Consider the following 26,820-nt stretch of genomic DNA (forward strand, 5'->3'; position numbering starts at 1 on the left):
ACCCGTGCAGAGCTGGCTTCACCTCAGAAGGGGCTCAGCGGGCAAGCACAGCTGCTCCGAGTTCAAGTGCAACAACAACCTTGTCAGGACAGAGTCCAGTATTCCCCAGCCACTCTCTTCATCTCCCAGGTCCTGTGCTCTTCCCCTCCACCCCCACTATGCTGTTCCCTGAGCTTTGGGAACAGGGGCTGATACAGTACGCGTCTATGCTCGGCACATTAGCGTTGGTCCTAAATTGAGGTATATTTAATTCTTTTAGACAAGCACAGAAAAGTGTGAAATGAGAGCCCTTTCCAGGAATATCTCATCCTATTCATTATCTCCTGCTTCCGAGAATTTAGAAAATAATCCATGTCTACACTGATGATACAAACTGCCTGCATTAATAAAACAGAGTACGTTGACCAAATATGAGGAACAGCAGACTGTACCTCAGGAGCTTTTCTATTTAATGTTCACTGCCTTTATAAAGCGTCTAGAACCACAACTGGCTTACATCTGCTTGATAAAATACCGACTGAATAAATTACTCTGTGGAGAAGTAATTTTGGCAGGCCAAAAGAATTCTCAAAGCTTTGGAAGAGCTCTGTTACTTTATAAACTACTTTCCCAAATTGGTCATCCATGAGAGAATCTCAAAACAGGGAATGTCTTTCACATGATAAAATGGCGTATGTTGTCACAACAGAGCTAAAAATAAACAACCTTGAGAAAAGTCTGTAAAACAATGTTTCAGTACAATTTCATTAGTAGATTATTACATAAAATTGTATGTATAGGATCCTAAGGACTGTCAGAAAATTAAAAAGCACATGTAATTAGATTTTAACAATAAGAACTTAAAAATTATAGTACAGCCCTTAAAATCAAAGACTAGTTAAAATTGAATGTAGTTCTATCAAGAACTAGAAATTAACTCTGCGTGCATAGTGTCACTTAAAGTTCCATGAAAATATAAAATATTTCGATGACTGTGACTGTATCTGGGACAAACATCATTGGCTTCAAAACTTGACACTAAGTGACTTTCCAATCAACACACGCTCAGAGGCTTCATCCAGTGAGTGATAGTACGATTCCATCTGAGATCTTGAGTCCTTGGTGTATAAGGTATGATCTGTTGACAGGTACAAACATCTCTATGCATAGTTAGGACACATCCGGACATCAGGGTCTTTCACACAGAGCTTCATCTACATCCCAGAGCTGTTCTCCAGCCAAGGACAGGCTTCTCACTGCTCATCCATGGACACTGTGCGGCCTCCAGCCTGAGCAGTATTGTAGGAGTCACAAAGCTTACATTTCATGCCTAAGATATGGAACTGGACTGTGGATCGTCCATTACAGTCATTGCAGAGAATCTGAAAAATGGAGAGTAAGAACTTTAAGCCGTGTAACTACAAGTGACACTGTCTGCACTGACAATCATTTAAAGTCATATCAAAGATGTGAAAACACACACACGTCTAAGTGTTTCTGAAGTGAAAATGTCACTTCTCCAATGAGTATTTTAAAGGTAATTAAAATGGCTTTGAATTCAGAAAATGAATCTAAGCACAGAATACTCAATTTAAAATAGTTCCTAAAAGCATACATAATACAAGCAAGAAAATTAACATGGGTACATTCAGACCTCATACTTATTAGACAAAACTTAATATTTAAAAACAGAACACACATGATGACTTCATTATTTTCATTGGCATTCAGAATTTACCTTAACTAATAAAACTGAAATGTCTATAAATTGGAATTTTTTTGCTTAATTTTTAGGCTTATGTATCAGGAATGAATTCAAGAACAAGACTTTCTAAATGAAAGTTCTAAAGCCAGAGACTCTTGAAAATTTAAGTGAGGCACAAGTAAAACAAAACAATGAATCCACTTCTGACTTTAGCAAGCCGGCTGCCAAGAATTCATAATGAAGTATTCGCCTGCCACCTAGTGTTGAGAGAAACCACACAAAGGTATTCTTAGGGCTTTTCCTCCCCTGGTCAGATATCAATATAACAAAGATTATTTAAATCATTTCTCCCTGCTTTAATTAATTACAATGCCACTATGTCAAAGCAGTCATTTTTAGAATTTAAGCAAAGAGGCAAAAGTCAGAAAGGATATCACCGAGAAACCTAAAAAGTTCTAAACATGGATTCTACTCACATCAACGGTCACGTTCTGGTATTCGGATGGCATAGGAGTCTGTGCTACCTCAATGTCTAACTGTCTCCAGTACCGAGTCATGTCCAGGGCAGAATGCATACACAATGGGCATCTGTAACCTCTGCAAGAGACAGCAAGTGGGATCTACATCAACTCGGACATACAGCAGACACAGCTCACTGGACACAGCCTCCAGAGTATTACTCTACAATTCAACTTAATGTCTCAGGAACCGGAAAAAACTCTATGCTAAAAACGACAAATATTAGATTCAGTATCTTCTGATACTTTTACATAATAAGTCTTTATCCTTAACACTCTAAAATAGAGAAGAACTGTTACTATTCTTTGTAGAACTATGTCTTTCCCTAAAAATACCAATTAAACTATTCATTACTAAGCACCTTTCATTTCTTAGGACTCTGATGCAAAGAACTGGTTTTCCTAAAATTTGCCCCAATCACAGTGCTACTTCCTTTCTAAAATTTTTCAAAAGTTGCTCCCTGTCTAGTTATTAAGTTTCCTGTTCATTCATCAGTAGAACGGAAACGCATTTCTACTCTTTCCTACTGCTCATCGTATCGTAGCTCCAGGTTTAAGGAAAATGTACTGGTTTTCTTTGCAGTTCATTGCTGGATCGATATACCAAATTAATAAAATTTGGACCCTATTCCTCAGTGCTTTTCCCAGTATATATGGCTGGAAAACAAGAGGTTTTTGCTGCCTCTCACTGTGAGAGGATGTAGGCATGGTAAGGACACAGGAGCAGAGGTGCAGTCCGGTTCCCCAAGATCATCCCACGCTCAGCTAAACAGCAGTCATGTACTCTCCTCACTGCCGTCTATGTATCTACCAAACCCAGACAGTGTACCCGGCCATCGTGTGTGCCCACCCCACCACCCTCTCACAAAAACAAACATCTGAAAACTGTAAGCTTTTAAATTCATCAAAAACTTACTCTTTCAACATTTCTTCATAACACGTTCTGAAAGAAAACAGAACACATTTCAGTAAAGGGAAAGTTCCATCGCCTGCACACACTCTGAGCAGAAGAAAACTCATCTCACCTATGTAGGAGATGCCCGCACGGCAAGACATGAGCAACGACACGGGAGGTATGAATGTCCTGAAAGGAAGGAAGCCATTAGTGCTTGCATAAAGACACTAGTAACACCCAAGTACTTCAAATTCAAAACAGGAGATTCCCAAAGTGAAAAATATTCCACACTCACCTCCAAGCATATTGGACAATTCTGCCGAGAAACATTTTCAATACACTGTTCAAAGGAGAAGCTTACATTAACAAAAGCATCAATATAAAAATGTCAACTATAACAGCATTAATAAAATGCATAAATACAATAAAATAAACTAACTAAAAGAGCCAGTGAGATGACTCAGTGGGTAAAGACTTGCCACCAGGCCTGAGGACCTAGGTTCAATCCCTAGAACCGACGTGCTGGAAGGAGACCCCACTCCGGCAAGCTGACCCCCAGGGGTGAACTAAGTTAGAATGCCAGCAGTCAGGAGTTTTGATTGTGGCAAGACATGTCTGGTTCTATAGAAGGAGACAGGGGAAATACTAAGCCACAGGTGATCCCTTTGTTTTCAGTAGAAGCCAGGATCCTTTACTAATATATAAACAGTGAATAATAGCTGAAAATGTTTAGAAAGAATAAGAGAACATATATAGCTTTTTAAAAATAACAGGGTTTAATGCAGAGAAAAATGCTTCAAAAAATGAATTGAAAAATCTGGATTATGATCTCAGCCCTGCCATTTATGAATGGCATCTACGATTTAAGACAAGCAGCATTTCTGCAGTCTAATCTTCTCCATTTATAAAATGAAGCTAACACGTATTTAATGTTTGTTCTCAAGTACATATATACCAAACCCACCTACTCTAGCATCTGTGTAATTAGGATGTTTCTGGCTGTCCATGCCATTGCTAAGTGAATGAAATGGGATGACTGTGTATACACACGTGTGCATGTGTGAACACAAATGGATTCTATATATGCTCTGGAAACCAGAACAGAGCCAGAGAAATATAACCCACGAGGCCACTGACTCCGGGCTATCACCATTAGCCTGCCTTTTAACCTTTACCTTGAGAAGAGGGGCCTCTATGTAACTCAGGTGAGCCGTGAACTTACTATAGCAGTTCTGCCTCCGCCTGCCGAGCGCTAAGACTGCAAGCACGTGCCACAACCTCTGCCAGTTTACTCTGCTCACAGCCCCAAGGTTTGAAAGTCACGCTCAGTCTCTAACAAACCCACACTCTGCTCATCAAGTTCCTCACTCTGAGTCTCAGCTGTCGCTCCCTAGCGCTCACCAGTCATGCCAACTGTCCTCGCTACTCTACAGTTTTAGGTCGAGTCAGACCTAACATTGTATTTCACAAGAATCTTTTACTTTATCTTCTACAGAAGACACTGATTATTAAATTATTTCAAATATTCTTTATGTCTATATATTCTTTCCCTCCGTTCCCCGACCTCTGTCTGTGTCTGTCTGTCTGTCTCATCTTCAGACAGGAAGCTATTATTAGTCTCTGCATTGGAATGTCCTGTACTTTTATACTTTGCTGACTTTCCATTCTTTAAATTCTTAGATAGAATCAGTACTATAAATATAGACTGTTTTTAAGTAGAGAGAGGGTCTGGAATTACAATAAAATTCCTATATCCACATTTATAAGTCTTAATCATGAAAGGAAATACAAAGAATAGTAATTATTCTTAGAAAATAGGTTATATCACTTAACCTTTTCCCTTCTAAAGTTAATCTTAGAAGCAGTATCAATGATAAGAATCAATAAAGCAACTGAGAAGCTGTACTGGCTGGTTTACGTCAACTTGACACAAGTTACAGTCATCAGAGAGGAAGGAGAATGAGTTGAGGAAATGCTTCCATGAGATCCAGATGTAAGGCATTTTCTCAATTAGTGATTAACGGAGGCGAGCCCAGCCCATGGTGGGTGGTCCCATCCCCAGGTTTGTGGTCCTGGATTCTTTAAGAACGAAGACTGAGCAAAAAGGAGGAAGCAAGCCAGTAAGCAGCACCCTCCATGACTTCTGCATCAGCTCCAAGATTCTGCCCTATTTGAGTTCCCATCCTGACTTCCTTGAATAACGAACAGCAATATGGAAATGTAATAATACAGAAATGTAAGCCAAACAAACCTCTCTTTCCCCAAGGTGGCTTGGTCATGGTGTTTCTACAGCCATAGAAACCCTAACTAAGAAGCTGTCAGTAGCGTGCTAATAACTGCTGTGGGCAGTCTTACATTACAGGAGTAAACTGTGCACCCAAGATTCTTATATATATGTATATTTTATATTACCTACTTAATTCTGCTTCTTAGGAAAGCAAAAAGTACAGTTGAAGTTACTAATATATGAAAATTTTAGCATGTTTCCAAAACATATTAAAATTTAAGCTGGTTTTCAAAAGCATTACATTTTTCTTAAATTATGCAAACTGCATAACGTACCTTGTGTTTTCCTCGAAGAGTCATGGCTAGGCATAAGTTACATTTCAAGCAATGGAAAAAATCTTCCTTTGGACCAATCCTAACAAAATATAACATGAAGACCAAAAGATTATTTTTTTAATTACATGATAATTTGCCTAAACTTAGGCTTACTGTAAAAATATTCAAACCACACTACGAATATGGAGAGACTACTGTCTCCAGGGTCAAAGGTAAATACCACAAGCAGAGTGACACTCTAAGCCTTCTTTTCTTCTTAAAGAGGGAAACAGATGCACAGGATGGGCACAAAATCTGAGCTTTATTTCTTACACAATGCTAATGTACTGTTGTGGACTTACTTACTAATATATCCATCCCAACGGCTATGACATCTGTCCACCGGAAACCTCTTCCTAACAGTGCAGGGTATGGATGTATCATGTTCAACAATGTTTCCTTACTGATTTAATTTAGATTATTTTTCAGGATTCCTACAAGTGACGCTAATGAGTCAGAGGGACCATCAACTATGATACTGGCAACCTGAGCCTCCAAAGACTGCTGGCTGCATTCCCACAGACAGTGATGATCCATGTTCCTCACAATCTGAACATCAGCACATGTAAAAATTACACCACTTTAACTTCATTTCCCAAATGACAAAGGACTATTCTTTAATATAAAGAAACGTTTATATTTCTGTGAGTCTTCTGTTGCTATTCTATGCTCATTTTTCTGCCTGGTTATTTGCCCTTTATCAATGTAAAAGAAATCTTGGGGTTGGGGATTTAGCTCAGGGGGTTGGGGATTTAGCTCAGTGGTAGAGCACTTGCCTAGCAAGCACAAAGTCCTGGGTTCGGTCCCCAGCTCCGAAAAATAGAAAAGAAAAAAAAAAAAAAAGAAATCTTTATACAGTCTGGATAGTCATCTTTTTCATTTATGTACGTTAGAATTACTTCTCTAGTCTGTGGTCTACAAAGTGAGTTCCAGAACAACCAAGTTATAAGTAGAGAAATAACTAAAAGTCTCAAATAACTAAAACAAAACAAACAAACATGTGTTTTTAAATGTTCAATACTACTTGACTTTTCAAAATTTTGCTCTCATATGATAAGGACTATGATCAAACTTAAAAACGCAATACAACATTCTTAGAGATTTACAAGCAAAGTCATCAAGTTCAAAGTCCTGAGAAAGAATAAAGATTAAACTTAGCATTTATAAACTCTTTAGCCAATATATCTACTGTCCCCCAGCCCAATTCCGTTTTTATAAATTTTGTCCTAAATCAGGCAGTGGTGATGTAAGCCTTTAATCCCAGTAATCGGGAAGCAGAGGCAGGTGAATCTGTGTGTTCAAGGCCAGCCTGGTCTACAGAGCTAGCTCCAGGACAGTGAAGGCTATACAAAGAAAGCCTGTCTCAAGAAACAAACAAGCAAACAAATTCTGTCTTAAAGAATAAAATTTTGTATGATTCTATTACATTTTCTTTATTAGAGATCTTCCAAAGGACATAAGGTCCGTGTTGAAGACTAGCTTCAACACCACAGTTATCTAAGAAGTAGTAAATGTGCAGTCCGAGGTAACTGGAGCAGTGACAATAGTAGCAGGCAATTTACAGGGCCAGCATTGGTAGTACTGGTGAGAGCAAGACTTAACTATCCAGGGCCAGTACTGTCTGTCACCAGCAAGAAACTGAACTCTTGTAACTCTTTGGGGGTCAGCAAGAAAGAAAAGCAAAGAGAGAAAAATCATACACACACATTGGATGAAGCAAAGCAGGCTCCAATGAGCAAAGCTCCAACAGACAGACAGACAGACAGACATTAGGTGGATAGAGCAAAGCTCTAGCAAGCAAGCTCAATGATTTTATTTTTCTTAGCTTTTTTATACCCCCTAATACAAAGTCCTTTATGTAAAAAGAATTCAAAAACAGAAAAAATGTTACACACGAGGGAGCTATAGCAGGATTATTGATTATAAGTTCAAAGCAGTAGTTTTATCTATCTTTGATTCCATAAGCTCATGATAAGTTCAAAGCACAATTTTGTATGTAATAGAAACACCCACTCCTTGTTCCTGAGCTTACACACCAAGACCTGTGGCCTCCTCCCTGGACCTAACATAAAATGAGTGTTTTCTCTGATCATTAATTTATTCCAAGCCTATTTTTCTTCCTAGTGTAATTTACATGTTTGTAAAATATGAAAGCTCACTGTACTCCTTTTCTAACTTATGCAGCCTTTACTTACTAGTCTATAAAGAGAGGGCACATTCTATTCTTGATTCTAAGTGAATCCATGCCTCTCCAGGATTTACCTATCGCAGCCACACAAAATAGTGGGCCATCTCCAGGAAGCTCAATTGACTACTGTAGCTCCTCCTACATGGAACCTTTTTATAAATCTGATATATTTACTGTGTGTGTGTGTGTGTGTGTGTGTGTGTGTGCGCGCGCACACGTGCAAGTCCATGTGGGTATGCATGTGGGGGTGAGAAGATGGGGTGCATGTGTATACCATGGCAAGTGTGTAGATATCAGAGAACAATTTTCAGAAGAAGGTTCTCTTTTTCCATCATGTGGGTCCAGGGATCAAACCCATACTTGGTGGCAAGCACCTTTACCCATGGAGCCATCTCAGCAGCCCCTTTTATGGGATCTTAATGTTCTTATTCTCCTGTATCTTAAAACATTATGCTATTCTAGAATCTTAGCATTTCACTCACATTAATTATTAATTATTACCGACAATCCTAGTCCAGAGGCTAGAATGATATGGTTAATAGGTGTGTTGTCAACTAGACAGAATCTAGAATCCCTCAGGAGATGGGCCTTCTGGCATATCTCTGGGTAATCATCGCACTGTGTTAACTTACAGTGGTGGCACCCTCCCTGGCCAGTACAACAGAAAGGGGACTAAGCAGCAGAGCACACTCATCATTCTCAGGCTCCTGGCTGTGCAGGGAACATGACCGCAGACTCAAATTCCTGCATGATAGACTATATGCCAGAACTAGGAGAGCAAAACGAACACTTCTGCCTTGAGCGGCTTTTGTCAGGGTACTTTATGCCAGCAATGGGAACTCAGCCAAGGATGGTAGCAACGACTGGAAGAACAGTACAGGAGATCGCCACCGTTTCTCCGGCCCTTCCGTTCTCTGTGTGTACTGCTCAAAGCACTGCATCATCTACTACAGAGGTGTTAACTCTGAAAACACCTTCTTTGTAGAGCTTTTCCTTTTTCATCCAAAACAGCAAAAAGTAAATAAAAAGCTCAATGCAGTGGCACACAACACGCTACCCTCCAGGATAGGCTTTTCTACCCAGCTTCTACTAACATTTTGGACCAGACTGTTCTTATGACAGGAACTGCACACTATAGGACTTCGAGCATTTCTGGCTTCTCCCCCAGTAAATGTTATAGTATTATCCTGTTCCTGGTTATGACAATCCAGAATGCATTCTCTCAAGGCAAAATCATCCCAATTAAATAAGAGACAGAGAGACAGAAGAACGAACCATAGGAAGAATAGGAACCCCATAGGAAGAACAACAATATCAACCTATCAGACCCCACCAGAGCTCCCAGGGACTAAACCACCAACCAATGAATACACATGGAGGGACCCATGGCTCCAGCTGCATATGTAGCAGAGGATGGCACTGTCCATCATCAATAGGAGGAGAGCCCTTGGTCTGTGAAGGCTCAATGCCCCAGTGTAGGGGAATGCCAGGGCTTTGAGGCTGGAGTGGATGAGTGGGAGTGGGAGCACCCTCACAGACACATAGGGAGGGGAGAGGGGGGGATACAAGAGGGGGAAAGGGGCTAACATCTGAAATGTAAATACATAAAATATCCAAGAAAAATAAAATTAAAAAGAAAAAAAGAATGAACCCATAAAGTGACACCATCATGACCACCCTAACACGACCTCAACAATGAAGACACCAATGAACATGCCAAACTGCACAAGAGCCCATCAAGCCTCAACCCTACACACAGAACTACAGGCACCTCAGTAAAGTGGGGAGCAGGAGAGGTGCCCCCCACCAGGGAAGAGAACATCTACTGGTTGTCCAGTGCCAAGTGGTCATCCCTGTTACAGATGAGTAACATAGTATGGACTCAACAAGTTATAGTTAGGAACTATATGTCCACACCAATACATACATGCATGCAGTAACAACTGATGGAAAGAGACCAGGAATTTGAAGGAGACAGGGGATGGGTATATGAGAGGGCATGGAGGGATGAAAGAGAAGAAATGTAATTAAATTACCATCTCAAAATTAAACAAAAACAAAAAGGAATCATTGCACTGAACTCTAATGATGAGCTTATAGGCAATAAATCAGATGATGACTTTCAGATGACTGTATCTTAGGTGAATGATCTCACTTAAAACAAGAAAACAAAACAAAACTGGTACAGGCTTTAAACCCAATACTCAGGAAACGGGGCAGCTCTGAGTTCAAGGTCAGCAGGGAAGAGCAATGAGATCCTATTTCAAACAAGTTCCTTCTGTAAACCGTCTGTACTGGTTTAATGACAACGTCCCCAAGAGCTCCAGCGTTTGCATGCTCGCCTCCTGATGGTGGGGGTGTTTGGAGAGGTTTAGGTATGGCCTCGCTGGAGGACCTTGCCACTGAGGATGACCTCTAAGGCTCAGGCGATTGCTAGTTCTCAGTCTCTGCCTCCTGCTTACAGCTCTAGTCATTAGCTCTCAAGTTTAATGGTCCAGCCACCATGCCTGCCACCTGCTGCCAAACTGTCCCCACCATCTCACATCTAACCCTGGGGAACCACAGCTCAAATAAACGCTCTTCTAAGATGCCGTGGTCAGTGTTTTATCACAGCAACAGAAAACGAACTGATACACGACTGCCCAGTGTGCTGACGCGAACTGAAAAAGGACACGTTATACACAGTACCTACAAATCCCACAGCTCTCACAGTGATACTGCTTCTTGTCTTTGTCAAACAGGTGGCAAATATTGCAGTAATACTCTCCAAACAGTGTGCTGCAGTCCTCACAAGTCTGCTGGGCCTGAGAGGGACACAGTAATTAAAACCTTGAGAACTTTATCAAAACTATTTAAACATCCGGAATTTATGTTAAAGTTTGTTTAGCCTACTTTATGTTTTTAAACATCTAACAACAATGTTGCTTCCACAGAGAATTAAGTCTCACTTCCAACTTCTGATTAAATGTTTTTCAGTCCATCTTAAACCTTTAAAAAGAATGGGGCTGATGTCATAAAGCCTTACATGTTGGAGTTTTTCACAGTTGATGCACTGCACTTCCTTTACTTTGAAACGATCCAGCTGATGATCTTCGTGGGTGTCATGACACAGCCGGCATGTATAAAGCTTGTCACAACAAGGTGCCTAACACCCAGGGAACAAAGGGAATATAAGAAGAGAAGACAAGTTAATTACAAAGAAAGGGGAGTCCTTCCTCCTTCTCTGGATCAAGGTCACAGATTACAACCAGAAGATACGTGGCTGGCATTCATTTCTTGGCACATTTGACACTAATAATCTTCCCCTTCAATATCTGTTTGAATAACTCTAAGTACAACTTTTAAACACAACAAACAAACAAACAAAAACCAACACCCAAATCTCATTCTCAGCCTAAACAGAAGATAGGTAACGCCTTCTTAGACATTGTCAGAAAAAGGAAAAAAAAAATCATTTATATACCTTAACATTTAAAGACAAAATTTTCACAAATCATGGTGCGTACATCTAATATTGCAGAGGATGCAGTAAATATAAAAAAAACAAGAGACAGCCACTGTTTTTTGATAGAATCTCTCTATATGGCCCTGGCTATCCTGGAACTATGTAGAACAGCCTGGCCTCAAGATCAGATTGTCCCTGCCTCCCAAGTGTTAGGACTAAAGCCAGGCATCACCACACCCCGTCTCACGGGTTTGGAGAATGTTGATAACTGCCAGTTGTCCACTGAAATCTGCTCCTTACTTCCTGAGCACATTACCCAGTTAATCTACAGTTGGATCCCACACATGATCATATGCCTTAAAATACATCAAAATAATACAACAGGAAAAAAAAAACTTGACTCTAAAATAACCACATGGAACAGAGGCTCTTTACCCGTCTGGAATTGTTATAAGGAAAGAAATATACAGAAATGTATTCTTTATTATTTAAACATCATTACTGCTAGGTCATTTCATGAGTATTTAATTTTTTTACACTGCTATATCAAGAAATGCCCAGGCTTGGGATGTAGCTTAGTGGAAGTTATTTGCCTAGCACCTGCAAGGTGCTAATTTCATTACCTAATCTCAGCATCTAAAATAGAAAAGCCAGGGGGAAAAATCATTTATATGCCTTAACATCTTTACTGTCTGGTTTTGTGTGTCAACATGATACAAGCTGCGGTTATCACAGAGAAAGGAGCCTCCCTTGAGGAAATGCCTCCATGAGATCCAGCTGTAAGGCATTTTCCCAATAAGTGATCAAGGGTGGGAGGGCCCCTTGTGGGTGGTGCCATCCCTGGGCTGGTAGTCTTGGGTTCTATAAGAAAGCAATTTGAGCAAGCCAATAAGCAGCATTCCTCTATGGTCTCTGCATCAGCTCCTGCCTCCAGGTTCCTGCCCTGGGTGAGTTCCTGTCCTGACTGACTTTGGTGATGAACAGCAATGTGGAATTAAGTATAAGCTGAATAAACCCTCTCTTCCGTAACTTGCTTCTCGATCATGATGTTTTGTGCATGAATATAAACCCTGATTAAGACAACATCTAAGGCTGGAGAGATGGCTCAGTGGTTAAGAGCACTGGCTACTCTTCCAGAGGTCCTGAGTTCAATTCCCAGCAACCACACGGTGACTCACAACCATCTGTAATGCGATCTGATGCCCTCTTCTCGTGCGTCTGAAGGCAGCAACAATTTACTCACAGATATAAAATAAATAAATCTTTAAAAGGAAAAAAGACAACATCTAGGGGTTGGGGATTTAGCTCAGTGGTAGAGCGCTTGCCTAACAAGCGCAAGGCCCTGGGTTCGATCCCCAGCTCCGGGAAAAAAAAAAAAAGACAACATCTAAACACAAAATGTTTTAACTTCACTAATATTTACTAATCGTGATGCATATAACTAATATTGCATAGGATGCAATAAATATAAATTTGGGGGGGGGGTAACCAAACTTAAGACATTCTCAGAGAAATAAAGAAAAGCTGGACCGGCTGGTTTTGTGTATCAAGTTGACACAGAACAGTCATTAGAGAGGAAGGTGCCTCAGTTGAGGAAATGCCTCCATTAGATCCAGCTGTAAGGTATTCTGTAAGTGATCGATGGGGGAGGGCCACATGGGCATCGTGGGTGCCGTCCCTGGGCTGGTGGTCCTGGATTCTATGAGAAAGCAAGCTGAGGAAGCCAAGGGAAACAAGCCAATTGCAGCAGCCCTCCACGGCCTCTGCTTTAGCTCTGGCCTTCAGGTTCCAGCCCTGCTTGAGTTTCTGTCCTGGCTCCCACCAATGATGGACATATATGGGAGAATACATCAAATATGCTTGCTTTTGGTCATGGTGTTTAGTCTCAGCAATAGAAACCCTAACTAAGACATTAAATTAAAAAAAAAAATCCCTAGGCCAGTGGGGTTCCTGTGCTATAGATGAACCATAGCATAGCTCATCCTTTATGCTGAAACATTATTGGCTTCTTTTTCCCCCAACATGCTCTAACCAAAATATGAAAACATCCACAATGATCCCTTCAATACCTAAATTTTCTCACTTTAAATGTCCTTGCATCCCAACCCTCCTCTGACACAGTCGTAGACTTAGACCACAGCAGTTAAAACTCAGGGCCTTGTTATACTCTAAAGCTCTTAAGGATAGCAAAGAGCTTTTGACAGTGCACTACAGCTACAAGGTCTCATTTCAAGGTTACTAATGGTTCAAAGCTCTGTTAATTATTTCTCTGTCACAAGTCTGACTCCTTCCCTCATTCTGAGAAAATGTCGCCATATACTTCCCCTAATAACAAACTGTCACAGGAAGGGCAAACAATAAACCCTTTGCTCCCCATGTAATTTTTGGTTCTGGTGTTTACTGCAGCACTAGAGAAGCAAACTCCTATGCTCTGCCTTGCCAGCCAAGATCAGCCTTACTTGTATACTGGGTCTTCCCACTGTGACTACTCACTGGTTCTCTTTCCCTGCTGCATTACAAAATGACCAGTGTGCAGAAATACTGTAACACAGCTGTCAGCAAAACAGCCACATTTTTGCTTTCCTTGGCAATAAAAGTCCAAAACTGCTCTATGCTATTTCCAGTATCCACTCCAAGGAAGCTTTATCCTGGATCTTTCACTGACACATGTTAAGAAAACAGTGACCTTCCCCTTGCCAAATCAAAACCAATTGTCACTCCTTCTCTTACTTGAACAGCTACACTTGATCTAGTAGATGACTTGCTCCTTAAAACACCTCAGCTGGCCTCTCCTATTTAAGCAAAAGGGAGAGGGGAAAGAAAAACAATGCTTGACACTCAGAGAAAAATATTTTAAGTGCTGTGAAACACAAATTTGGTTGTGCAATTTCTTTGCAGGGGTAGGAGGGGAAAAGCAGATGTTAAATTCAGTTTTAACCCTTTGAAACCTTAAAAATATTTCAGTAGGAATGTAACCAAAAGAATAATATTTAACTCCTTATACAGTAGACAACTGACCAGTTTGAAAAAACTTCATTCAATGCAATGAATCTCACCAAGCCGTGGCCTGCAGAAAAAGGTTTAAGCTGTCTTACAGATCTAAGCCTATCACTTAATCCTAACTTTTAAGCTCAGTGACCAGCAGGGCTGACTGTTAGGGTTAAAAAAGAAAATGTTGATGACCACTGTAACAGTTAATTTCCTACTGGTCATTTCTGGGGTCACACCTCCTCAACACTCTAGTCTGCAATCATCGCACTGTTTATAAAGAAAGACGTTCACCTTTGGCACAGAAGACTGGATCTGAAGGCTCATTCCGGTGAGCCCAGTACTCTAGCAATGACCCATATACACCCCCAGCCCCAGCTCCGTTTTTTTCTCATTGGCAATAGCACCTCCAGGCTGGTATTCCTTCTGCCTCAGCTTCAAAAATAGCTGGACGTGTGCGTCTTCTGGAAGTACAGGCCTTTACCACTAAGACTTCCTTCTAAAATTGTGTGTTTTATAAACAAGCCCTTTAAAATGTAACTTGCTCAAAATTACAGAGCAAGTTAAGGACAGATCTAAAGTATGAGGGGAAAGCTGTAAGATTCCAACAGTCAAAGTTTCTTCTCAGTGGGAGGAAACTTCTAGAGACTGAAGCCAAGCCTTTGGCATTTTAAACTCGAGTCTAAGGCTGAGTTATAACCTCAGCTCAAATCTCAGGCTTTCTCAACACAAAATATTAACACTATTTCTTTAAAAAAAAAATTAGATAAGTCTTAACTGTGTGAGGGTCATTTTTAAAAACTCTAGATGACTAGAACGTCTCAAGCCAAGAAAGATGATAGCATATACGCACTAGGCACTTCTCCAATACCCAACTTAATGGCAATTACAGAACTCTCATTTCACACATATATTTTCTTCTGGACAGGTCTAGGCATATTCCTAGACAGCAAAATGAAGCTGACAAGCAACACTATAAACTTACTATACATCCTGAAATTATATTCTGATTTTCCCCTTGCTGCATCATACACACTTGACAGAATTGCTTAGGACAGGCCTTTCACGTCCTCATTCTACTGTCAACCGCAAGTGAGGAGTAAACCCACCAGGGAAGTGACCTTACGCAAGGGCCAGATCTTTACAAACAAGAACTTTGCTTGCAAAGTACAAAAGCTGAGATCGAGTACAGAACTCATGCTCGCCTTGCCAAAAAACGTTTCCTGCAAGGGGAACCCAATTCCAGATGGAAGGTGTCCTGACAAGCAGAGAGGTCTAAAATTTATGCCCACGACTAAGTTCCTAGCCCAACCTGCCCCGACCGCAGCTCATCAGTAAGTGCCCTTTAAAGTCATCACCTTGAGGAGACAGGCTCTGTCATAGTGCTCGCAACCCCGCGGCCCTGGAGCCGGGCTGCGGACGCCATCTTCCTGCGCCGTCGCCGCCATCTCCTCCTCCTCCTCCTCCACCTCCCTCCACACAATCCACAGAACCTTCCCCCAGCTTGGAAGCCACGCCTTAAAGAAGCAGAGCCGGTCTGATACCCCTCCTCCTCGGAGCAGAGGCCACTACAGTCAATATGGCGGATGATCACGTGATCTGGAGCAGCCGGATGTCCGGTTCCTGGAGGAAGGGGCGAGAGCCAAGTGAGACGCTTATTCCGTCGTCGACGTTAGTCGCTGTCGTCGCTGCTAACGGTAATAACTCTTAGGTTGGCTCTTCTTCCCCCCCCATTGCTGCCAGCCCAGATTGCGGGGCGAAGGGGACCACTGCGACGCCGGGCGGGCGCTGCTGTAGGCCGCCCTGGGCCGCCGGGGCCTGTGAGGAGCGGCCCTCCCTCTGCTCGGCCCGCGGCCGCCTCCAAAAGGGGCGGAGCTCGGCGGCGGCGCGCGCAGCTCCTAGAGCCCGCGGTTGGTCGGTTCTACTTTTCCTCCGCCTCCTTTAAAAGAGGTACCTGTCACCATCCAAGATACGGGAATGAAACGTGAAAAAAAGCAGGCACACAGATGGGTAGGGGGAAAACACCACTGCATTAAATGAGATCACAACTTGGAGCGACACTGGAAGGACAATCGTGTGCGGTGTCCCCGGGGAAGGGGACGCTCAGGCTGAAAGTTTAGTGGCAAACAGTACATCAGCAGGCGTTAGTGGGCACAGACCTGTGGGAGAGAAAATCTGGCCCCGTAAGAACATGAGAGTTATTCCCACAAAGTTGGAATCTCAGACCTCAAGGTGCATAACTAGATGTCAGCTCTTACTAAATACCAAGACTTTTATAAAAAATACCAAGAACATTTTATCAGCAAAACCAGACGTTGGAATGGGGGCGAGGGGAGGCAGTTGTCTGGGAGGAGATGCCTTTGGCTTAGCCCTAAAGTTACTAACGCATTTTAATTCTCTTACAGTTTTGTTATGTTGCTAAAATCATGGTGAAATGTTGCTCGGCCATTGGATGTGCTTCTCGCTGTTTGCCAAATTCCAAGTTAAAAGGACTGACATTTCATGTGTAAGACTTGCTGTACTCAGCAGAATACTTTTAACTTTTACTAAAAATTACTCTACCCGAGTCTGCAGTTACAAGTTTTTGTTCCCAAGTTCCTTTAAAATAACCTCGTTGAACTTGACAGTGGTTCCTTTGTAATGTGCAAGTTTTAAGTACCAAGGAATGAAAGACGAGATAACACCACCACCAAAAATCAAATACCACCACACACAAATTGTCAGAGTCACCTTTGCTAATGTTTGTATTCTAACTGTATTAAGTTCACTATTGTTTATATGCAGTTTACCATCTAAATGATGGTTCTTTGTTCAAATATCCATACCTTCTATTTAGAAATAGATGAGGCAAAGCTGTTCACTATATACTACAAATTCAGACCAAGGATTATTTAACTGCATTGCGGATAGTTTGAGAATTCTAATTTAGCGTTAGACCATTCCTGTGATATCCATAGGAAGGGTCTAATAGGGTTTAATAAACATACTTAGGATTTTTGTGAAGCTGAAAAGGGAAAGATCTAGTTACTTTACTAGGCATGGAAGTAAAAGGTGTGTATGTGCTACTGTATCCCAAAACAATATTGAACCAGCTTGGAAAGTTTGAGAAATCTGATTACTGCCTCCCATCTGTCAGAATAGTTGTAGCTCCAGAACTCTATAGACTCTAGAACTGTTCTCTGCATGCGTTCACAAAGCATTTATAGGCCGGCTCTATATGAGTTGCTATACAAGTAAATTCAGGTTTGACAGAAAAGCGAAAGCACAAGAGGCCCTCCTAGTCATTGAGGACAAATTCTGGATATCACCTCAGAAAGGGAAAGGCCAGAGGTCTTCTGTAGATAAAGAAAAACCTTTTATTGCAAATCTTGATAAAATATGCTAAATGCCCATTGAAACATTCATAAGATATGATAAAAATTTAAAGGCCATGTGTATAAAGAATGGTTGGCAGAAAAGTCTGAATGTTGAAACTGAGCTATGAGGCCAACAGAATGTCTTAGCTCGTAAAGGCAGTTGTTACAAAGCCTAATGACCTAAGTTCAGTAACTAGAAATCACATGATGGAAGGAGAGTGAATTCCCACAAACTGCCCTTAATCTATACTACCTATGCTACAGAATGCTTATGTGCATGTCTATACACACATATACACAAATGTACATACACACTCTCACGCACAGATACATAGACATGTAACTTTTTTAATTTGTTATATAAGCAGGAATCATGATTTCTGAAATATTCAGTTTGAATATATCAATAGTATTTGGATTTAAAATATATTTTTACTGTTTTTTAGATTCCCCACAGATGAAAACATCAAAAGAAAATGGGTGTTAGCCATGAAAAGACTAGATGTGAATACTGCAGGCATTTGGGAGCCCAAAAAAGGAGACGTGCTGTGCTCGAGGCACTTCAAGAAGACAGACTTTGACAGAAGCACTCCAAACACTAAGCTGAAACCAGGAGCCATCCCTTCTGTCTTTGAGTCTCCCTGTCACTTACAGGTTTGTTATGAGCTGTGGGCACTCACTCAGTTTCAATTCTGAAGCCCTTTCAGTACCTGTGTTGGATGAGTGTGCTGCTTTCTTCATTTGAAGTGTATTCTGTGAGTTTTCATAGACTGCAGCTTCAGCTTTCATGATTCATAGGCCAATAGCTTCTCATAAATATACGTTACCAGGGTTTAGATAAGTAGACTGATGTACAAAAATGTTTTAACTCAGAACTAGTGTCTTAAAAACAGAGAAGATTAAGGTAGTCTCAGATTGGTAGTCATTAAGAACGCAAGAGCTCAGTGGTGTGCACGACTTTAATCCCAGCACTCCAAAGGCATAGACAGGCAGATCCCTGAGTTCAGGGCCAGCCTGGTCTACAGATTGAGCTCCAGCGTAGCCAGTTACACAGAGAAATCCTGTCTCAAAACAAAACAAACTCAAGAGCAAACTGCAAGTAGGACCGAAATTTGGTTCCAAGTAAAGCCACACCAAAGAAAAGAGAGAGAGAGAGAAACAGATGAGAACAGGAAAAGAATGAAAGAGAGATGAGGTTAGAAAGAGGAAACAGAAAGGTTGAGTAGCAGACCTAGTTGGCTTCTGCTGTTTATCAGCGATAATGATGGGAGTCGCCCCTTTTGCCTTTGATGTCTCTCTGTCTCTCGTGGCTTAATATGTCTGAGAATGCATTTTCTTCAGTAACTGTGGAGCACGATTACTTCTTGTAAGTTACTTATCCGGGTCCTCTCCTGTCCTCTTTTTCTCAGCTGGTAGGGAGTGGCCTCTCTGATTGGCTCCTCTTGTCATTGTTAAGGAAATGTTATGTTTACAGACGAGCCCTAGGGATGCTCTGTTAAGGTGAACAATGAAAGCTACTGACTTCCGCAGCAGTTCTCATGGAAAGGAGTGTGATGCTTCACTACACAGAGTTAGGAAGGAATCCATGCAATATCTGAATGGCTTTTATTAACTGTTCCTAACAGGAGAAAAGAGAAAAGCTTCATTGTAGAAAAAACTTCATTCTCAAAACCCTTCCTGTCAGTAACCGTGGCCACCAGCTTGTTGGCGCCTCATGCATTGCAGAATTCCAACCCCAGCTCATTTTTGTAAGTAAAACTATTTACTATCTAAGTTTTTAGTTCATAATTTTAAGGAAAATATGGCCTCTCTACTAGGATTAAATGCATAAGAATCACAAAGAAAAACAAAATGTAGGCTTGTTGGTGAGGAGTTCTTCAATATATAATGTTTCCAAATAGGTGTGCTTCCCATGACCACTATCTTTGAATGTATGTTAGAGTAGTATAGAAACAGGTAATCATGTGGTTACATACTTAGTTTGAGGAATGCTTTTACAAGGCTACTATACCCATAAAATAATTCTTCCCTTTAAGTATTATATTTTCTACATGGAAATATGTAATTAAAAAATAGCTGTATCTTTGGTTTTCTTGAAGAACAGTCATATACATGACTCATAGGCCAATAGCTTATGAGTATTCAAGGTTGTATTTAATTACTAGTAAATTGCTTGGTCATGTAATGCCAGCCATTGAAAGGGAACTGTTTACTGTAGCTTTGTAATAACTGTTAAAATCAGGTACTGTTAGTCTCTTCACTTTGTTAGTTTTTCAAAGTGTTTTGTCTATTAGAGAGTCCTTGCATTCCTATATGAATTTAAAATTACTTTGTAAATTTGGAGGAAATAGACAATCTTCTATACAGATACCAGGTACCAAAATTAATTCACGATCAGATAAACCATCTAAACAGTCCCACAACCCCTAAAGAAATAGAAGCAGTCATCAAAAGTCTCCCAACCAAAGAAAGCCCAGGACCAGATGGGTTTAGTGCACAATTCTATTAGAAGGAACACTACCCAATTCGTTCTTTGAAGCCACAGTTACGCTTATACCTAAACCACACAAAGACCCTGCAAAGAAAGAGGACTTCAGACTAATTTCCCTCATGAATATTGATGCAATAAACTCAATAAAATTCTCGCAAACCAAATCCAAGAACACATCAAAACGATCATTCATCATGATCAAGTAGGCTTCATTCCAGGGATGCAAGGATAGTTCAATATATGGAAATCCATCAACAAAATCCACTATATAAACAAACTCAAGGGGAAAAAAAAACACATGATCATTTCATTAGAAGCTAAGAAAGCATTTGATAAAATTCAACACAACACACTTCATGTTAAAAGTCTTGGAAAGATCAGGAGTTGAAGGCCCATACCTAAACATAGTAAAAGCCATATACAGCAAACCAGTAGCTAACATCAAACTAAATGGAGAGAAACTTGAAGCAAACCCACTAAAATCAGGGACTAAACAAGGCTGCCCACTCTCTCCCTACTTATTCGATATAGTGCTCAAAGTCCTAGCCAGAGCAATCAGAGAGCGAAAGGAGGTCAAAGAGATACAAATTGGAGGGGAAGAAATCAAAATATCATTATTTGTAGATGATAATAGTATGCTTAAGTGACTCCAAAAATTCCACCAGACAAGTCCTACAGCTGATAAACAACTTCAGCAAAGTGGCTGGATATAAAATTAACTCAAACAAATCAGTAACCTTCCTCTACTCAAAGGATAAACAGGCTAAGAAAGAAATTAGGGAAAAGACACCCTTCACAATAGTCCCAAATAATATAAAATATCTTTGTGTGACTCTAACCAAGCAAGTGAAAGATCTATTTGACAAGAACTTCAAGTCTCTGAAGAAAGAAATCAAAGAAGATCTCAGAAGATGGAAAGATCTCCCATGCTCATGGATGGCAGGATTAATACAGTAAAAATGGCCATCTTGCCAAAAACAATCTACAGATTCAATACAATCCCCATCAAAATTCCAACTCAATTCTTCATAGAATTAGAAAGAGCAATTTGTAAATTCATTTGGAAAAGTAAGAAAATCCAGGATATTGAAAACTATACTCAACAATAAAAGAACTTCTGGGGGAATCCCCATCCCTGACATTAAAGCTGTATCACAGAGCAATAGTGCTCAAAACATATTGGTACAGAGACAGGTAGATCAATGGAGTAGAATTAAAGACCGAGAAAAGAACATACACACACATAGTCACTTGATCTTTGACAAAGGATTTAAAATGATCCAATGAAAAATAAGACAGCATTTTCAACAAATAGTGCTGATTCAACTGGAGCTCAGCATGTAGAAAAATGCAAATTGACCCATTCTTATCTCCTTGTACAAAGCTCAAGTCCAAGTGGATCAAAGACCTCCACATAAAACCAGATACACTGAAACTAATAGAAGAGAAAGTGGGGAAGAGCCTCGAACATACAGGTGTAGAGGAAACTTTCCTGAACAGAACACCAGATCTTATGCTCTAAGATCAAGAATCAACAAATGGAACCTCATAAAATTGCAACACTTCTGTAAGGCAAAGAATACTGTCAATAGGGCAAAATGGCAACCAACATATTGGGAAAGGTCTTTACCAATCCTATATCCAATAGAGGGCTAATATCTAATATGTACAAAGGACTCAAGAAGTTAGACTCCAGAGAATCAAATAATCCTATTAAAAGTGGGCTACAGAGCTAAACAAAGAATTCTCAACTGAGGAATACCGAATGGCTGAGCACCTAAAGAAATGTTCAACATCCTTAGTCATCAGGGAAATGCAAATCAAAACAACCCTGAGATACCACCTCAGACTAGTCAGAATGGCTAAGATCAAAAACTCAGGTGACAGCAGATGCTGTCGAGGATGTGGAGAAAGAGGTACATTCCTCCATTGTTGGTGGGATTGCAAGCTGGTACAAACACTCTGGATATCAGTCTGGAGGTTCCTCAGAAAACTGGACACAGTACTACCTGAGGACCCAGCTATACCATTCCTGGACATATATCTGAAAGATGCTCCAACATATAACAAGGACACATACTCCACTATGTTCATAGCAGCCTTATTTATAATAGAAGCTGGAAAGAACCCAGATGTCCTTCAACAGAGGAATGGATACAGAAAATGTGGTACATTTACACATTGGAGTACTACTCAGCTATTAAAAACAATGACTACATGAAATTCTTAGGCAAATGGATAGAACTAGAAAATATTCTGAGTGAGATAACTCAGTCACAAAAGAACACACATGGTAAGCACTCACTAAGTGGATATTAGCCCAAAAGTTTGGAATACCTAAGAAAAAAATCACAGATCATATGAAGCTCAAAAAGAATGAAGACCAAAATGTGGATGCTTCATTCCTTCTTTGAAGGGAGAACAAAATACTCATGGGAGGAAATACAAGGACAAAGAGTGGAGCAGGGACTGAGGAAAAGGTCATCCAGAGACTGCCCTACCTGGGGATCCATCCTATATGCAGTCACCAAACCCAGTCACTATTGCTGATGACAAGAAGTGCTTGCTGACAGGAGCCAGATATGGTTGTGTCCTGAGAGACTACCAGAGCCTGACTGATACAGATGAGGATGCTTGCAGCTAACCATTGGACTGAACAAGGGAACCCTAAAGGAGGAGTTAGAGAAAAAACTGAAGGAGCTGAAGGGGTTTGGAATACAATAGGGAGAACAACAATATCAACTAACCAGACCCCACCAGAGCTCCCAGAGACTAAACCACCAACCAGTGTGTACACATTGAGGGACCCATGACTCCAGCCGCATAACAGAGGATGGCATTGTCCAGCATCAATAGAGGAGAAGCCCTTGGTCCTGTGAAGCTCATTTCCCCAATGTAGGGGGGAAAGCCAGGGTGTTGCGGTTGTAGTGGATGGGTAGGAGTGGGAGCATCCTCATAGAAGCAGGGGAGGGGGGGTAGAAAAGGAGGGAGGGGAAAACATTTGAAATGTAAGTACATAAAATATCCAAGAAAAGTAAAATTTAAATAAAATAAAAAATAAGATCACTTTATAACATTCTACCAAAATCTACCAAAAACCACACTGAATTTTCACTAGTTTGCTGTTACCTCTGTAGACACCCTTGGGGACTACTGAGATTTCAAGGATGATATGGCTTTGAATTTGAACTTGAGTGTTTGCCTGTGTTTCAGTTCTCCACATTGCTTCACAGCAGTCAGCACACAGGCCGTGCTTGGTCAGGTTTGTCCCTCAGTATCTTAGCGTGCTGACTTATAAATGCTGTTGCTTAGTCTGCTCCTAAAAGATGGAAATGCCATTTATTTTCTGCTGATATTATATCTGACAAACATGCTCAAGTCAAGTATTAATTATAGTGGCTTTACTTTTGAAGGCCATCAGATTCTCTGCGTAGAACATCGGGTTCTCTTAAGGACAGTTCTAATTCTTCCTTTCCACTGTAAATGTCCTCCGTGGCTTTCCTCACTCTGCTGACCTGCCTTAGGCTCCAGAGCATGATGAGTAGACGTATCGAGAGCCGATAGCCAGGCCTTATTCCATCCACCAGTGAGATTTGTCTTTTTTAGGTCAATATGTCAATGACTTCTCAGGTGCTTAGCTAACCTTTAATCCAGGAATGACCCTCGCTTCCTAATGCATCCTCCCTTTGTGTATCTCTGTGAATTTTTGTTTAATCTTTCCTTGGATATTCAAGGGTTATATCTAGACTATAGGGTACCACCACCCCTTCTTTAATGTTTTGTTCGTCTGGCACCAATATCAGAATAATACTAACATCTTAAAAAAAAAAAGTGAGAAAATATTGCTGACTTTCCCAGTTTTCTGGGAAACGGTTTTTGTAGAATGATAAATTTCTTTTATAAATATTTGATAGACTTTAGTGAAGTTCTGTGGTTTGTTGTTTGTTGAAGGAAAACAGTAGCTTCTGTCTTCCAAGGAATGTGTCCATCTCGTTACAGTTACAGCATTTAGTAGGATAAGGCATCTATTCCTGGCCCCTGTTGATCCGTATGCAGACCGTGCTTCCCTTTTGTCTCTGGTCTTGTACATTGCCCATTGGTATGGCTGAAGGGTCACAGGTTTCCTGGTCTTGTTACAGCATGCAGCTTTCACTCAGTTTCTTTTATGCTTCCCTAATTTCTACCCATCTATTATTATCGTTTTTCTGCTTATTTCAATAAAAGTTCTTGCCTTTTCCTAGTTAAGGTGGAAGCTGATACCATTGTTAAGACTTGTATCTTTCTAGGCTAGGCATTCATTGGTATTAATGTCTCCCTAAGTATTACATTCCACACTAAGTTGTATTATTTGTGGTTCATATTTTCAGTTTCTGTTTCCGTTTGGTATTCAACCCATGGGTCATTTCAAAATTTATGATTCAGGGTAGGGGAGATGGCCCAGTGGTTATAAATGTGGTCATTCCAACTTCACAAGGCAGACACACAGGATCCCCAGAGCAAACTGGCTACCAGCATTAGCCATGTCGGTCTACATGCTCCGGATTTGATGGACAGACTTTGCCTCGGTGAATAGAGACCAGCAGTAGAGAATGATTCTGGACTTTAGCCTCAGGCCTCCGCATGCACACAGACATAAAAGTAGAAAGACAATATGGCCTCCTTAGTTCCCCTGATGTTTTACATAACCTCCTTGCTCTTAAATACCACACACTGCATAGCTTTCTCATTCTTGCAATCGGGCCTACAAGCTCTTACAAGGCCATGAGCTAGAGTGATCACAGGACTCACTCTATCTCCCATCGGTCATGAAGCTATCCCTCTTGTGTGGTACCCATTATCCTCAAACATGTTTTAGGTCTTTGGACCACACATTGGTTCATGTGGTATCAATCCAGTCTTTTATTTCACCTTGGCTAGAAGCAAAAGACCTCTTCAGTAATTTTAGTTTTGAATAACTTTACAAAAATAGTTTGTAGGAACTTTCTACATCAGTGTTATTTTCCCTGTTTTCAAATGAACATTAGCAAAGTGCATTGTCAGTGCACTACTTAAGCATACCCAAAATAAATGTTGATGGGAACCAAATTACCATTTTTAAATTCTAAGACTGGAGATCTCTCCAAATCCCCCAGCAGTCGTCCTGAGCATGCTCTCGTGCATCTTTCCTGTACTTCTAACGAAGTGAAAGATTCCTCAGAACAAAGTAAAACGTCTTGGAGCTGGGGATGTAGCTCAATTTGTGGAGTCCTTTCCAAACATTCTTGACATGAAACCCTGTGTCGGGGGAAAAGACTAAAATTTATTTGATTGACAGCCGTACCTAAGGAATGAAAGCTGTGTGGGTTTTGCGAGCACAGTGCTCATAGCAGGCAGGAACTCCCAGACGAGAAGTGTGTCCCGTGAGCAGTGTTCATGCTCCTCACATGCTGAGCCTCAGGCACCATAACACTGCTTCCGCTTGCAACCTTGTCCTGTGTTTGTTAACCCTTTAATGATCTCCTCTAAGAATTGTAAATGAAACTTAGTGCTAAGCTTCTGTCTAAGCCCTTGTCTTATTCAAAAACCTGGTGTTTCTATTTTAGGAACATAGCTACAGTGTTATGGACAGTCCAAAGAAACTTAAGCATAAATTAGATCTTGTGATCATCGAGCTAGAGAATACCAAGGAAAGTCTACAGAATGTTTTGGACCGAGAAAAACATTTTCAGAAATCGTTGAGGAAGACAATCAGGGAATTAAAGGATGAAAGTCTGATCAGCCAGGAAACAGCCAGTAGACTGGATGCTTTCTGTTGGGAGTGTTGTCAGGAAAGCACAGCTTGAGACGACTGAATATGCTCCATCTGCAACGGACATGATAACGCTTCTTCGAAGCCTCTCCCACACCGCCACTCAACCCTTTCAGCACCGGCAGCACCGGCAGCAGTATGGAAGCCAAAAGCTGGTTGGAGATGTGCAGAAAGCTGGTGTGGTTGTGCACTTGTGTGACTTGTGACAATTCTGTTTTACACACTTAAACTACTGCTGGGTCACTACTGTAAGGTGGTTAAATCTCATAAAAGTAAGGAACTATACCAAGTTGGCCATATTAAGTTCTGGCAGTTAGAAGATCAACATGTTTACTTGTATATGCTTTATAGTAAATTGTGATTTTAATTTTATCTAACTTTTTTTTTTTTTTTTTTTTTTTTGGTTTTTTTTTTCAGAGCTGGGGACCGAACCCAGGGCCTTTCGCTTGCTAGGCAAGGGCTCTCCCACTGGCCTAAATCCCCAACCCCTAATTTTAAATATTTTACTATAAAGCAGAATTTGTTTACAGTACATGTTCATCTTGTACCCACCCCAAGGTGCTTTAGTTATTAGTCATACTACAGAGTATTCTTTTTAATAAGGTACTCAGTAGCCCTAAGCCTGAGAATAACACAGGGAAAAGACTTACTGCCTTTCAAGTTAAGAGACCATTAAAGGGGACAGCTGACAGGGTACCAGGTGTCCGGTTCAGTGCGCCACTCCTCACAGGGACTCGTCTGACATAGAGTAGCTTTAGGCACCAGAGCGGAAGCATGTAAAACATAAGGAAACGTATGTAAAACAGGAAACTATGTCAAATGAACAGACTTTGCAGTGGAAAAAGAAGCAAGAGAACTAATGACTG

At 40.8% G+C, this 26,820-nt stretch overlaps 2 protein-coding genes across 5 annotated transcripts; one reads left to right on the top strand and one right to left on the bottom strand.

Annotated features, from left to right (window-relative positions):
- Positions 1-574: 574 nt before the first annotated feature.
- On the bottom strand, positions 575-16,151 carry Rchy1 (ring finger and CHY zinc finger domain containing 1). Of its 2 annotated transcripts, XM_032916043.1 has the most exons (9): positions 15,678-16,151; positions 10,912-11,031; positions 10,575-10,690; positions 5,660-5,738; positions 3,393-3,437; positions 3,228-3,286; positions 3,119-3,145; positions 2,161-2,281; positions 575-1,361 (listed from the first exon to the last, which is right to left on the bottom strand). In XM_032916043.1, exons 1-9 carry the CDS (start codon positions 15,765-15,767, stop codon positions 1,233-1,235), a joined length of 786 nt encoding a protein of 261 aa, XP_032771934.1. In that variant the 5' UTR covers positions 15,768-16,151; the 3' UTR covers positions 575-1,232. The 2 variants fall into 2 exon arrangements, with proteins under 2 accessions (XP_032771934.1, XP_032771935.1); XM_032916044.1 differs by lacking the exons at positions 10,912-11,031; positions 15,678-16,151 and having other exon boundaries at positions 731-1,361; positions 10,579-10,690.
- Positions 15,912-26,320, top strand: Thap6 (THAP domain containing 6). 3 transcript variants are annotated; one of them, XM_032916045.1, is made up of 5 exons: positions 15,912-16,016; positions 16,725-16,825; positions 18,122-18,329; positions 19,301-19,423; positions 25,749-26,075. In XM_032916045.1, the coding sequence occupies exons 2-5, from the start codon at positions 16,746-16,748 to the stop codon at positions 25,986-25,988; spliced, it is 651 nt and encodes a 216-aa protein (XP_032771936.1). In that variant the 5' UTR covers positions 15,912-16,016; positions 16,725-16,745; the 3' UTR covers positions 25,989-26,075. The 3 variants fall into 3 exon arrangements, with proteins under 3 accessions (XP_032771936.1, XP_032771938.1, XP_032771937.1); XM_032916046.1 differs by lacking the exon at positions 15,912-16,016 and adding an exon at positions 16,183-16,269; XM_032916047.1 differs by lacking the exon at positions 16,725-16,825 and having other exon boundaries at positions 15,949-16,016; positions 25,749-26,320.
- Positions 26,321-26,820: the final 500 nt, after the last annotated feature.

This window comes from Rattus rattus, chromosome 11 (genome assembly GCF_011064425.1).
Source record: "Rattus rattus isolate New Zealand chromosome 11, Rrattus_CSIRO_v1, whole genome shotgun sequence".
NCBI classification, from domain to species: Eukaryota; Metazoa; Chordata; class Mammalia; order Rodentia; family Muridae; genus Rattus; species Rattus rattus.

Coding starts and splice junctions, on each gene's coding strand:
- Rchy1 (XM_032916043.1), bottom strand. CDS start 15,767: ATGGCGGCGACGGCGCAGGAAGATGGCGTCCGCAGCCCGGCTCCAGGG. Junction 10,691..10,911: donor ACTGTGAAAAACTCCAACAT/GTAAGGCTTTAT, acceptor TGTCCCTCTCAG/GCCCAGCAGACTTGTGAGGA. Junction 1,362..2,160: donor ACCAGAACGTGACCGTTGAT/GTGAGTAGAATC, acceptor TCCATTTTTCAG/ATTCTCTGCAATGACTGTAA.
- Thap6 (XM_032916045.1), top strand. CDS start 16,746: ATGGTGAAATGTTGCTCGGCCATTGGATGTGCTTCTCGCTGTTTGCCA. Junction 16,826..18,121: donor AAAGGACTGACATTTCATGT/GTAAGACTTGCT, acceptor ACTGTTTTTTAG/ATTCCCCACAGATGAAAACA. Junction 18,330..19,300: donor AGTCTCCCTGTCACTTACAG/GTTTGTTATGAG, acceptor TGTTCCTAACAG/GAGAAAAGAGAAAAGCTTCA.